The sequence below is a fragment of the Thunnus maccoyii genome, chromosome 20 (assembly GCF_910596095.1).
Source record: "Thunnus maccoyii chromosome 20, fThuMac1.1, whole genome shotgun sequence".
In the NCBI taxonomy this organism is placed as follows: domain Eukaryota; kingdom Metazoa; phylum Chordata; class Actinopteri; order Scombriformes; family Scombridae; genus Thunnus; species Thunnus maccoyii.
Window position 1 is genome coordinate 16,136,077 of NC_056552.1, and position 13,639 is coordinate 16,149,715.

The 13,639-nt window shown below is 40.5% G+C and overlaps 1 protein-coding gene across 7 annotated transcripts in view; it reads left to right on the top strand.

Annotated features, from left to right (window-relative positions):
* brsk1a (BR serine/threonine kinase 1a) overlaps positions 1-11,944 on the top strand; it is a 14,974-nt gene extending 3,030 nt beyond the window's left edge. The window contains exons 7-19 of one of the 7 annotated variants that reach the window (XM_042396575.1): positions 401-469; positions 629-775; positions 1,218-1,249; positions 1,400-1,564; positions 2,560-2,657; positions 3,513-3,666; positions 3,806-3,866; positions 5,051-5,681; positions 6,454-6,502; positions 6,622-6,745; positions 7,096-7,306; positions 7,770-7,895; positions 9,152-11,944. In XM_042396575.1, coding sequence (XP_042252509.1) covers positions 401-469; positions 629-775; positions 1,218-1,249; positions 1,400-1,564; positions 2,560-2,657; positions 3,513-3,666; positions 3,806-3,866; positions 5,051-5,681; positions 6,454-6,502; positions 6,622-6,745; positions 7,096-7,306; positions 7,770-7,895; positions 9,152-9,351 — 2,067 coding nt within the window. In that variant the 3' untranslated portion in view covers positions 9,352-11,944. Of the gene's footprint in view, positions 1-400; positions 470-628; positions 776-1,217; positions 1,250-1,399; positions 1,565-2,559; positions 2,658-3,512; positions 3,667-3,805; positions 3,867-5,050; positions 5,682-6,453; positions 6,503-6,621; positions 6,746-7,095; positions 7,307-7,769; positions 7,896-9,139 lie in introns of all 7 variants that reach the window. The other 6 variants (XM_042396577.1, XM_042396578.1, XM_042396580.1 and 3 more) reach the window with 6 other exon arrangements.
* Positions 11,945-13,639: the final 1,695 nt, after the last annotated feature.

Consider the following 13,639-nt stretch of genomic DNA (forward strand, 5'->3'; position numbering starts at 1 on the left):
TATTTCAAGGTTATATGAGCCAAACAAAAATATATCACCTATTGCTTCTAAATCATTAAAAAAATACCCTAAAAAGCCTTAATGGAGAATGGAGTGTGTGACTTGTGCTGTTTTAGTAGCAGATTCTGGAGAGCACTCACAGTCTGAGGAGATAATCCGGTTCTACGGTATCAATGAAAAGATGGTTTCACTGTGTTTTTGACTGAGATGGACTAAGTGCAATTAAAATGGAATAAAATGTTTCTTTTGCCGGAGATCTCTTCAGAATTAAATTGTATTGTCTTGGATAAGCCTTAAATCATCTGAAATAATCTCAGTGAATTAAATCAAGTAATGTGGCTCATTTGCATTTTTAAATAGTCAGTGGTGAATGGATTCATGGGGATTCTGTCTTTGGCAGGGAGAGAAATATGATGGACGGAGAGCAGATGTGTGGAGCTGTGGGGTCATTCTTTTTGCTCTGCTGGTGGTAAGACCTTAAGTTCTCAAGAGTTGAGATTGATCCCATTGTGAATACACCCTTAGTTTACTGTTCTTATGTATTCTCCCCTTTTGTCTATCTTATTTTACTACATCTGTTTTTCCCTTTGTCTCTCTTTTCCCCTCTTCCTTTCTCATTCTTCCCCAGGGTGCCCTGCCGTTTGACCATGACAATTTACGCCAGCTCCTGGAGAAAGTGAAGAGCGGGGTGTTCCACATGCCACACTTCATCCCGCCGGACTGCCAGTCCCTGCTCAAGGGCATGATTGAGGTCAACCCTGAAAAGAGGCTCACGGTACGGGACTGTGCTCATACACAGGGGGTTTGAATGGATGGCCCCAAAACACCTGGAAGTCTCATATGTAGACTGTACTCATGATGACACCTACAGTTTTACAATTTGTTTCTTGTATCCAAGTAAAATCCCAAATATTCTACATATTTGAGACAATGTTCACCACAAGTACCGAAATTTACAATTGGCTAAACTGGTTTGATAACATATTTCCAGCACACTTAGTGATGCATAATTTTCTGTTATATTGTCAAAATCAATCAACATAGCAAACTAAAAAATGTTGATTTTAATATACAATTTCATAACTGATGAGGTGTCATTTTGTGCACGTAAACAAGGGATCTGGTGTGAACTGTTTACACAGTGCAGCTCTCTGACCATCTGGCTGTTAGCAGACAGTAGAAACTAATGGCCCCATCTGCCCTGTCACCCCTTACAGCTAGAGACCATCCAGAAACACGCCTGGTATCTGTGAGTATATATTCATTCTTACGTACTCGACTGTTGAATGGAATACTGATTTCAAGTGATGTTACGTCATATTTAATCACACATATTCATATTCATGTCACTCAAGTGTGTGTTTCTGTGTGTGTGTGTGTGTGTGCGCGTGGCTCCCAGGGGTGGTCGTAATGAGCCGTGTCCCGAGCAGCCTCCTCCCAGGAGAGTGTGTGTGAGGCGAATCTTGTCCCTGACTGAGCTGGACCCAGATGTGTTGGACAGCATGCACTCGCTGGGCTGTTTCAGAGACCGAGTCAAGCTCACACGTGATTTGCAATGTGAAGAGTAAGCAAATTTTTTTTCAAGTCTAAATGAAGTGTTTCTGAGCACCTGATTGTACACTGATTGATCAGAAAAATAGAAATGTTTGTACAACATAATACAATGGAATAGCCATGTAATAAATACACTACTCCCTTACTTGAAATGTTCATTTTTTTGTAGACCACTACTTTAATTTGTGTGTTGACAGGACAGGAGTTATTATTCTGGTTACTCAGGCCTCCGTGTATTGTGGACAGACATTTTGAGTGCTGGTGGAAAGCGAAGAAGGGATATGGTTTCCTGTTCTCAGGTTGTGTCAAGTTGTGTTAAAAGACACCAGATTGCGAATAGACTGAAGCTGTGACCAAATTCAAGGACTAGATTTGACAAAGGACGAGGCCTGTGGCGACGGGCTTTCACACCTTGCCTAATAATAAGATCTTGCCTCACAAGGATCAAAGTGACGGTGCAGCCAGGGACTCCTTGTCAACTTTAAAAGTAAAGAAAAAAAATCAAGTTTTTCACCAGAAAGAGGGTTTCAAATTTACACTGTTTCGTGCTTATAAAAGGCTGAGTTTTGAATGACTTCTTATGACGTATTCAGTTTAGGAATGCTGCCTTTGGAGGATCTCTGAATATACAGGAGTATGACTAGTACGATGAGGAGTAAGAGGGAGTTCAGGTGCAAAGGTGACAATTCTGCTGTGTCTGTTTCATTAAATATATGCTTCAGTGGAGAGTATTGGATAAACATGTCATCAGTTAAATCGGGTGAGCTGTTCTGTAAAGATCATCCGACATATGAAATCCATGTGTGTGTATCCATAAATGGACGGGCTGCACTGTTAAAAGCCACTCTCGCGGCTGTATGGTGAGGTCACTTGCCACAACCTGCTTATCCTCTACGCAGGCTTTTTAGCAGCATTATCTACTCGAGTAAAATGTTGCCCCTTTCTACATCCACTTCTGCTTCTTTCTGAATTTTAACTTGATTCTTTTCATTTTGTTTTCCTCAGAGAAAACCAGGAGAAGATGATCTATTACCTACTGCTGGACAGGAAAGAGCGCTACCCCAGCTATGAGGATGAGGACTTGCCTCCGCGCAATGACGTAGGTCAGTCATTAGGGGGCAGGAGGGATCCACTCAAGGGACAGAGTTGATTTCTCAGCTTCAGTTTCTGAGTAGGAATTGTACTGCAGCCTGTGAGTCTGTTGCCTTACACAGCCACTTCTGCTACTACTACACAGCAATATCTGACCATGAATGTGAGATTTCTTTTTGTTTATTTTTTTAAAAAGATATTTCAAGAGATATGGATGAAATATTTTTAACTGACAGTCATCAGCTGACATACAGTTACTGTGATTTCCATCATTTTTTTAAGATGACAGATGTTTGGATTTTTTTTTTGGCAAGAAGCCTCTTTAATTTTGTCTAAAAATAATATTAATGATGGCATTTTTATGGAATTATGTGTAAGATTTTAGTCACCACTACATTTTCTTTTACTAACTAGACTTCACAGGGCATCTGCTGGATTTCTCTATGGGACAAAATTGGGAGAGGGCAGCTACTCTGCCAGTGCAAATGGAGCTAAGTTTATCACAGTGACAGATGGTGCAGTGAGCAAAAGGCCTGTGGAAAAATCATTTTCAACATGATCATACTTTTCAGAGCTGCAAAGGAGAAAATAAATGCATAGTGACAAAGTGACAACAGGGAGCAACGTCTCCATCAAACAGGAAGCAATAGGGTTTATTACCGGGGAAACACTTAAACTAACAAAACTACTGTCATGGGATTAAAAAAAAGAAAAACAATCTTTTTGAGAGTGGTCTTATTTGGTTATGGCATTTCCACAAGGTATCATGTAATGTTGCTCAACATGCTTTAACATCTACATACTGTATAGCCAAACTGCTGAAATTGATGTAAATCCTGTGTTAACATTTCCGTAATGTTCATCAGCAGACCCTCCTCGAAAGCGCGTGGACTCTCCGATGCTGACGCGCCATGGACGCTGCCGCCCTGAGAGGAAGAGCCTGGAGGTGCTGAGTGTTACTGAACAGGGGTCTCCCACCCCACCTCGCAGGGCCCTGGACACAGCTGCACACAGCCAGAGGTACAGTACATTATACTTACACATAACAGTACGCACACACTCTAAAAGTTGCATATGAAATATACAGAGCGTTTCTTGCTGGTTATACTCAATATAATGTCTGTTTCGATGATCTTTAAATCTCTGGTGTTCTTGTCAGGTCTCGCTCAGTCAGTGGAGCGTCCACTGGTCTTTCCTCCAGCCCTCTCAGCAGTCCCAGGGTAAGGGCCTGTCGGCCAGCTTTCAACAATCTGTACACACAGAAACTGTTGCTAGAATGTGCACTATCTATGAACATGATACAAGCGTGCATTATGAAATGTTGAATTTCTAACATTATGAATTTGTATTACTTATCTCCCTCTTGTAACCTACTTCTACAATTAAAGCCTCAATCGCCAATTCATGTGCTGCACAGTTTCCCAACAGTCAGAGTTCACATGGTTTGCATTCCCATTGCGGCTCATGCAGCAGTGTTTACATTGGCTGTGATCAAATTTGGACCATGTAGATTTTGACTGCTGGGTGAAAACAGCATTGTACACCAGTTGTGGCTTGGGATTTTAAGGTATAAACCATCTCTCCATATGTTGTGTGATAATATTCCCAATACAACGTATACAAATATAACATAACATATTGGAAAATTGTTGTTTTTTTTAAACTATAAAATGCATAAGATTCAGTGGTATGGACATGTTTAATTTAAAATTGTAATGATGTATGCTTTACTGAATATATTATACCACCCACCCCTACATTAAACTGCTTAAAAATTCTAACTGCACTTCACAACCCCATGAAACATCCATTTACCAAGCTCTTCTAGTCATTTTTACACATGATCACAACACCAGTTCCTCAGAATAAATCTCACCTACCAGGTTTGTGTGGCATTTTCATAGTTTCTCTATTGTCTTCACGTCACTTCTCTTCTACATCATGCATGAACTAGTTGTTTTCACAATAGTTTTAAAAGTGAATATAGAACCTTGAAATCGCATGGTTTATTTTGGGTTTACAGGATAGTTTGCTCTCCTGGTTTGATCATGTTCAAACCTGTATGAAAACCACCAGTAATTAGTAATGTAAGGAAACATTTACTGCCAGAAATTACAGTAATGCCTTCACTGCCACTGTCCTCTGTCACTGCATACTTAACCCTGTCATTACCACAGCTATCACCATAAGATATGAATGGCACTAGTAAAAAAAAAGATCCAAAATTAAAGCTTTTATAGTCAGCGGTAGAATTGCATTTGACACTTTCACTACTCACAAAATGCACTCTTTTGTCATGAAGCATGTTATTCATTTCCATCCTTCTTTCTCCATGTTCCATCCCCTCTCTTTCTTGTTTTCCATCTCTCCTACCCCCCCCTCACCCCACAAACCCACTCCCCAGTCCTATCAAAGCCCCGTCTTCACTTTCAGCCAATCAGACGTCACCTCTGCCACCGCTACGCCCCTCACAAAGGAGCCCAAACAGGGAAGCACCACTACTCCTCGCTCAGCACGGGCTCATGACAAGCCCAAAGCTCCCCCCCATCCAAAGACCCAGACCCTGCCCACCAAGGGACCTGCCGACCGACCCCATCTGCAGCCCATCAAATCCCTGCCTCTGCACAACCCATCCTCCCGCTCACCCTCCCCTTCTCCGCTCCTTTCACCTATACCCCGTTTCTTCTTCCCTTCGTCCTCTGTCCTTAAGTCAGTGACTAAGAGCTTCTACCCAAACTCTGCCCACTCTGTGCCGCAGGTCACTCCCCAGGGCTCTCCGTTGCCCACACCCTTGGGCACCCCTGTCCACCACCCTCACCACCCTTCCTCCACCCCGCCCTCTTCTTCCTCGTCCTCGTCCTCCTCGCGGGCGGAGGGAGGGGGAGGGGTGGGCTCATTGTCGCTGACACCGCCCTCCAGCCCAGGTGGGGGAAGCGGCATGGCGGCCAGCAGCTCTGCCCACTGGAGGACTCGCCTCAATTCTTTCAAGAATAATCTGCTGGGCTCACCCCGATTCCATCGCCGTAAACTGCAAGGTGAGCAGTGCTGTACGTTTCACTTGTTATTGTATGGGAGTTTTGAGAGTTTACACTGGCAATCACTCATTTTCTGTTTAAAGGGGACATATCATGCACATTTACAGGTCTATATTTTTATTCTGGGGCTCTACTGGAAAATCATAATTTACAGTTCAAAAAACTCCTTATATAAGTCATACTGACCCTTTACGTAGCACCTCAGTTCAGCCTCTGTCTGAAACAGGCCGTTTTAGCTCCTGTCTCTTTAAGCCCCCTTGATGAGCCCACTTTGTTTTGGTTTGCCAGCTCTTGGAAGCTGCCCCTCCATTTCCCCTGGCTCCGGAGCAAACCATGAAATAAACCATAGTAGTAGGATCTCAGTACCAAAATATGCGAGTAGACAACACAAACAACACATGGAAAATCCATAGCAACAAAGACTACAGAACGGACAGCTGTTGATGGGCAACTGTGGTAGGAAAAAAAATGTCTCAAATGAAGCATTCAGGGCAGGTTGAAGCCTGGGGTTTTGACTTGCATGGAGAATTTCTACATATGTTAACCTCAAATTTTGAAACTTTGACCATGTTTAGCATAGATATCCAACATCATAACAGTATATACATAACAGAAAATCACAAAAAGTATTTGTCCCCTTTAAATGCACAGCGTTCCATACCTCTCTAATGTTGAAAAATGTATTATATCTCAATTATATGTGTCCTCTGGCTTCCAATTAAAGATCTAATATTGTACACCGAATTAAATAATAGTGATTTGTCTCTTTTAGTTCCCACATCAGAAGACATGTCTAGTCTAACACCAGAATCCAGCCCTGAGTAAGTCATCATTCATGCACAGACAAAACCTCTTAAGATAAATTACCGCTGACAAGTGGTTGTCATCTTGTGTGCTTTTTCAATTAGTTTGCTTATTGCATTTTCTGTCTGTCTACCAGGCTGGCTAAGAAGTCGTGGTTTGGGAACTTCATCGGCCTGGAGAAAGAGGAGCAGATCTTTGTGGTGATCAGAGACAAACCTCTGAGTTCTGTCAAAGCTGACATTGTCCACGCCTTCCTGTCTGTGAGTATCTGATGCCGTCTGTCTTTCACGCCTCTCAAAGCTCAAAGTATCGAAGCTCACCAGCTCGTTTGCAGAAAGCATGGCCCTCACTGGCAAAGCTGTAGGGAATTCACGTTCACTCTCATACTGTACGCACTTCATTTCTGTCACTATTTCAGTTTTCTCTTTATTTCAGTCTTGCTCACTCTTGGCATGTTGATGGCTCACTTTGCTTTCACCAATGGCTCACTCTTTCTCTCTTCTCCTCACCCTCACCCTTTGTCTCCCTATACTCACGTTGGTCCCCATACCTCTCCCGCCTCGTAAGTCTGTCGGTCTCTCTGCTTCTTCTCTGTCTCCCCACCACACAGATCCCGTCACTCAGTCACAGCGTCCTCTCCCAGACCAGCTTCCGGGCCGAGTACAAGTCCTCCGGCGGCCCTTCCGTCTTCCAGAAGCCCGTCAAGTTCCAGGTGGACATTGCCTTCTCCGAGGGCGAGAGGGAGCGGGACAGGGAGAGGACCGAGAGGGAGGGAAGGAGGGAGACGGGAATCTACAGCGTGACATTCACCCTCATATCAGGCAAGTTGGGAATGGAACTACTTTTGGGTTTTTTTTACTGTACGTCCTCATAAATATTAACATTTTGGATTGGGTTTTGGTTGTACTTACTGAAATTTAAAGAAATACCTAAAAATTAAAATTAGGCCTATTTGAGGCATGAAAGTTGCTACTAAAAGCTTGGATGTGACTCAGATTCTTAGTCTTGTTTACTTATTTTTTGGATCAGATATTTCCTGGATTAAATCAAAATGTTGTTACTTTTACCAATTCTTTCAAGCATTGATGTATTTGAGAAATCTTGAAAGGTTTCTGTCAAAAACTATCTTTAATATCAGTAAAATAAGGCCTTAAAATAGTCAAGTTTTGGTTTTGTTAATGAAACCATATCAATCAATCATATTAGCACGGGTGTCAAATATTTTTTGCATGATATCCAGCTCTGGTTATGTTTGTGTGTCCATGTGCATTTATCCATCTCTAGGTCCAAGTCGCAGGTTCAGACGAGTGGTGGAAACGATTCAAGCCCAGCTTCTCAGCTCCCATGATCAACCCATGGTGCAAGCCCTATCTGGTGAGACTGCTTACACACGAACAAACACAAACCAGAGTAAGAAATTAACCTTTTTCCCCTTTGATTTTATCCATTTAGGTTCTTCCAGGGGCAGCCTTATTATTGGGAAAATTTTCAAATGGGCCAATAAATCTTCAGGTCACCCACAATTTAGCATTAAACTCAAAACTTATAAGAGAAAGACTCAAAGAAATACACTGGAAGCTGGTAGAGTTCAATGTGAATAGGTTTACTCTGCATAAAGAGCAATACAAAGCAAACCGAGGCCTTGATCCCGGGATGAAGAACTTAATGCAAAATCATAAAACATAAAGTTATATACCTCTCATAACCCCTCCTAATGCGGAGCTTATTTCCTAAACTCCACTTCACTTGACCTTGACACCGGTAATAATCCAGACATGATTCATCTAAAAAAAAATAAAGGTGTCTCAAACTTCTCTAACATGTATCAGTTGTACCTGGCAGTTGTCACATTTCTCACAATACACATGGCCTAGCGGCCTTTAATCATTGCACACAGAAAATCAAAATGTGACATTACTGATCATCCCCTTTCAAATTCCCTTGGGAACTGTCTCTTATTGATGTAAATGTTATCTTTGCACAGATACTAACATGTTGCACAGTTACTAGCATAACTGATTATTGAGGACATTTGTCTTCACCACTAACCCATCTTCTTTTGTGTATTAATCACTCTTTGAAGTTTGTAACACTGAAATATATTTTATTCTATGTAATAAAGAACATGACATATACTTCTTTCCTTGTGCTGGAAAACTTTCAGGATTTATAGCAGAAGATGCTGCTGCTTTCAGCATTGTCTGTCCAAAACAGCTCTATCTACTAACCCTTGGCTGTTGAGCTTTCTGATTATATGCTATTGTTATTTACTTTTTTGTTCAGTTTTTAATTTGTGGAATCAGCATTAATTGCCATTGTTGTCTGCTTAAATATCCTTTTATAGAGGCTACGGACATGTTGAGAATACTCATGAAAGATCATAGGTCCCATCATCTACAGTGGAGACAGTAGTTGCCACCTCTGACTGTCAGCTGTCACCTCTTTCTTTCTGAAGCACTTTGAGCAGTTTTTTGTGTATGAAAGGCCGTATATAAATAAAGTTTATCATTCTTATTATTAACTGAACATCTGTGAACATGCATTGTATAAGCTTTAAAGGTAATTTTTTTCTCAAGTGCCTGTTTACTTCCGGCCCTGACCAGAGACACTCTAGCACATGTACGTAAGAGTGACTTTCTTGTCCTCTTCTCCTGATCCCTTCCCAGATGAGAAGAACGGCCGGCCCCACGGGACCCCCACCCGCCAAAACTCGAGGCGCTCCGAGGGTGGGGGCGACAGGTGTGAGTGGGGCGACCGAGCAGATGGCGGAGGCATAGGAGGCAGCGGGGGAGTTCTGCAGCGCAGAGGCTCGGCAAAAGAGAGAACCCGACTGCTGTCCTCCAATGGAACCCAATCTCAACCATAGGATAGAAAGTGAGAGCACGCAGCAGGATGCCTGAACTACACCGGAAAGAAGACAGTAGTATAACTTCATCTCCAAGTATCCCTGCAAGCCATGAGCTATTCCTATTCTTCCTTGACTAAGTTATTGAAGGTGCTTGACCATAGCAAGAATTGAGCCTTTTCCCCGTCATGCTTTTTTTTTCTCAACATTGTCTTGATCCTTTCTGGATCACCAGGATTCCCTTAAATGAGAACGAAGTGTTTAAGGAATCACCCTTCAATGAAAAAAAATTATATGTTAATGAGCCGTTTGGTATCCATCATAGATACAGCTTCACAAATCAAACTAGGAATTTTGAAGTGCTAATGTGCATGCCAGTTAGCAAATCAGCCTGCTAAAGGATGCTGACATGATCAGATAGGCTAGTCTACCATATCATTGTAATACAGTATCTGACACCAAAAAGAAATAACACTCTTGTGATGGTTCTCAAGATTACTCTTAAAATTAACCAGTGCGCTCATATCACTATCAAGCAACATGCAATTACCAATCCATACTGAAAGAAATATAGATGTATCTCAGCAGATGAACCCTAAGAGTTAGCACCCTGCTACCACTTCAGTGAGTGGTGATGAGCTGAATAAAAGGTCCTGATTTTCTCAGGAGAAACTACATCCTGGAAATGAGAATTCCAGCAGTGTCTTCTCCTGAGGTAAAGAAAACCAACAAAGTAAGCTAAGTAAGTGAATGTGAAAAAAAAATATTTTTTTATTTAGTTTTTATTTAGGTTTACATATTTCTTTTGAGGATGTCAGTAGCACAGTGATAGCAGTGAAGACAGAGAACACGTCAAGTGTTGGTAAGGAGAAGCCGACCAGTTGCTTCTTGGCGGGCATTCGTTTCAAGTTAAATGTTTTGATTCTTTTGTATTTTCTTTTGACTCAGAGACAATATGAACTAATGCATCTACGATTTTTGCATTGGACCCCTGTTGCTCTGAAGAAAAGTATTTTTGATTTGAACAGAAATATGAACATTACTATATGGAGAAAAAAAAAAAAAACACTATGCGTGAATAGTTCCATGAACCTCATCACAGCTGTTTGTGCCCACATTGAATGAGAAGAGCATTCCTGGCCTGTGGATCAGACAGAAGCCACCTTTCTTGTCAAGCTTGTCTTCTATTGCCATAGTATTCACGCACTGACTCTGAAAAAAAGAAAAAAAAAAAGAAAAAGAAAAAAAAAAAAACCCACCAAGGAAATTCATCAGTGGACATTTTCATGATGCCGGACTCACAACTCTTGCGATGTCAATTCCTTGTTGAACAGGACTTCAAAATGGGAAGCAAGCTAAGAGTCACCTAACCCCCCTCCCCCCCATATGCGCCTCACGTCAGTGTTCACCAACAAGCCAAGTAGTCCATCACTGCACCCACGCTCATCACTGAAGAGTCGCCGCATTCTGCAAGCAGAAGTAGCAACTCGAGACAGTCATGTAGTATTACTCCAGTACTCTATCAGACTAGCCGATGTTCATCACCAGTCTTCCATACAGCACAATATGCAACAAAAGAGCAGAATGTTTTCAGAGAGATACACAGTGCTACAGTTCAGTTTGTTTGATAACTTTTTTTTTTTTTTTTTTTGGTTTACATATTTGTTCACTTATCTATCCATCTATTTATTTATTAATTTATATTTATTTATGTATTTATTTATTAAGTTATTTGGTCATGTGGTTGTTCGTGTCATGTACGATTTCTAGTTTACAAGCTAGATTTTATGCCAACAAAAATATATATCAAGAGCTAATTCAAGAAACCCGTTGTATATCATTTCTCATTACTATTTCTTTGAGCGCTTCTTTCCACTCAAAAGAACGACTTTGATAGCAGTACTGACAAGTTGCTCTCATCTTACTTCTCCAATGATCTTTGTTTATATCTCACATCTCTTTTATCACGCTTATCTCTGCTACCGGGAAATGTGTGTGGGAGATGGGTGGATGGATGGCTGAGTGAGAGTGAGCTGAAGACTTTGTAGCAGATACATTTTGAGCTGGTTCATGTGCGGAGCCTTCGTCAGGTGTTCTGTCGAGATGTGTGGCTGACCCAGGAATATTAAATGGATTAACACAGCCAATCCCTAACAGGCACATCATTTCTCTCACACACATTGAATGCTTGCTAATTAGCTTCTTCATCTCTTTGCTTTTATGCCTTGTCCCTTTGACCTGTCTGTCTGCCTTCACCTGTCGTGTAGCCATCATCAGCACAAGAGAAACTGTTTCAAAGTTGTTTGCCTCACTGTCCGTACACACTTTATGATTGCTCACCGTCATCAGTTTCATCTTTCTCATCACCACATCACCTTCACTTTCATCTTTCATTGACCCAACTCTGGCTAAGATTGTAAACTATTCTCCATCCATAAGGGTCAGTAGAATAAGGTGTTTAAAAAAAGAAATGTCTGTATCATAATTTAAATATAAAAAGTGCACTATTATAACTATTGCCTGTGATAAAAAGAACAATTATGATTGAATTGATGGTCAAAATAAAGAGAGATCCACCTTATTGTTATGGTTACAATAATAAACCCTAAATTCATGTGTGTGTCTATTTAGTTTCTGAGTTAAAATGGTGTCTGTTCATTTTATGCAGCTGTTTCTTTTACATTATTTGTAATAATTGCTGTTACAGCAAATTCATTATATTAACCCAAATGGTCATTACTTCTCACGCAAGATAAAAGTGTCAAAATAGCACAGAAAATGACACATGAAAGTCCGTTAATGACTATAGTAATCTGGCAAAACCTTAAGTTCACTCAAGCTTCACTTAATAGCTTTTTCACCAGCTTTCAGTTGGTTTTTACAGTTTTCCTTGGTTGATGGAGTTTTTCAGGAGCTTTCAACTGCATCTCATGGTCATGCAGATGGTCTGCATTAGAAAACTAACCACTGTTACCTAACTGCTGAGGAAGTCCATGAGATGCAGTTGTAATCTGGACAAAGATAGTAAGTTGATCTTGAGTGAAGTTTCTTTTTGTCAGCACAGAAAATGTGTAAGAATAATTAGTATGAATAATAGTTTTACTGTACATACTGGTGTTAAATATTTTACTGTCACTATGTGCAAAAATTATATATATTTTTTCCAGTGGCTGTCATTTCACTGTAGTAAATAGAAAATAATCTGACCTATTTCACTTATATGTTCATGTGTTTGAAACATACAATAAGCAACCGTCAAAACACTGTAATTTATATTATTTACATAGAAAGTCAAATAAATCTGACTATTACCATCTGCTGTTGACAAGGACTCCCATGCTCTCTCTGCCCCTTAAAGGGCAGGTTCACAATTTTTCAAGTCTGTCTTAAAACAAGTCAGATGCCCCAATGAACACTGGAGCAGGTTTTTCTCACTGTAATCATTCCCGCTGTTCATATTAACCATTAGAAGATCCCTTCATAATGCACTTACAATGTGGGGGGCAAAATCCACAAGCCTCCTGTGCAAAAATGTATTTAAAAGTTTATCTGAAGCTAATATGAAGCTTCCAAATGAGTAGATATCTTTCAATGTTACAGTCTTTTTAGTGTCAAAGTTACTATATTTCCACTGCAGCTCAACATTGTCCGAGGAAACACAAAGAGGGAATTTTATGCTAAAGATTCAAGAGCTTTTATTGTCACATGCACAGCAACACAGCGGATGGCAACATTGAGGGCAGTGAAATTTGCCTTTTTCAAGCTCTAATTCCAATTAGATTATGAAATAAATATTTACAATTACTAAAAAAGGAGATAGAAGAGAATGATAAGCGAGATAAAAAAATATATATAAATATACATTATATTGCACATTGGTGAGCAAATGCTGTATTGCACAAGTGATAAATAGATAAATAAGTGTATTGCACACAAGTGATATGTGATAAATACTTCTGATAAAAATACAAATATTACCTAAAAGACTGTAAATGTGGTACATATCCACTTGATATGACTAACAGACTGCTGAAGCCTCATATAAGCTTCAGATAAACTTTTAAATGCTTTTTTGCTCAAATTGACTGTGGACACACTGTGGATTTTGGCCCCAATCCCTTACAATAATTAATATCAACTATGGACATGAGGAATGATTACAGCGAGAAAAAAAAACTTTTCATTTGGGCACTTGACTGGAAAAATTGTGAATCTTTCCTTTGAAGGTTACAGCTCAGGCATCTCAAAAACGCACCACCTCATGATTGAAAGATTTCCGACGGTCTGTGAAGGCAGCATTAGGTCCATC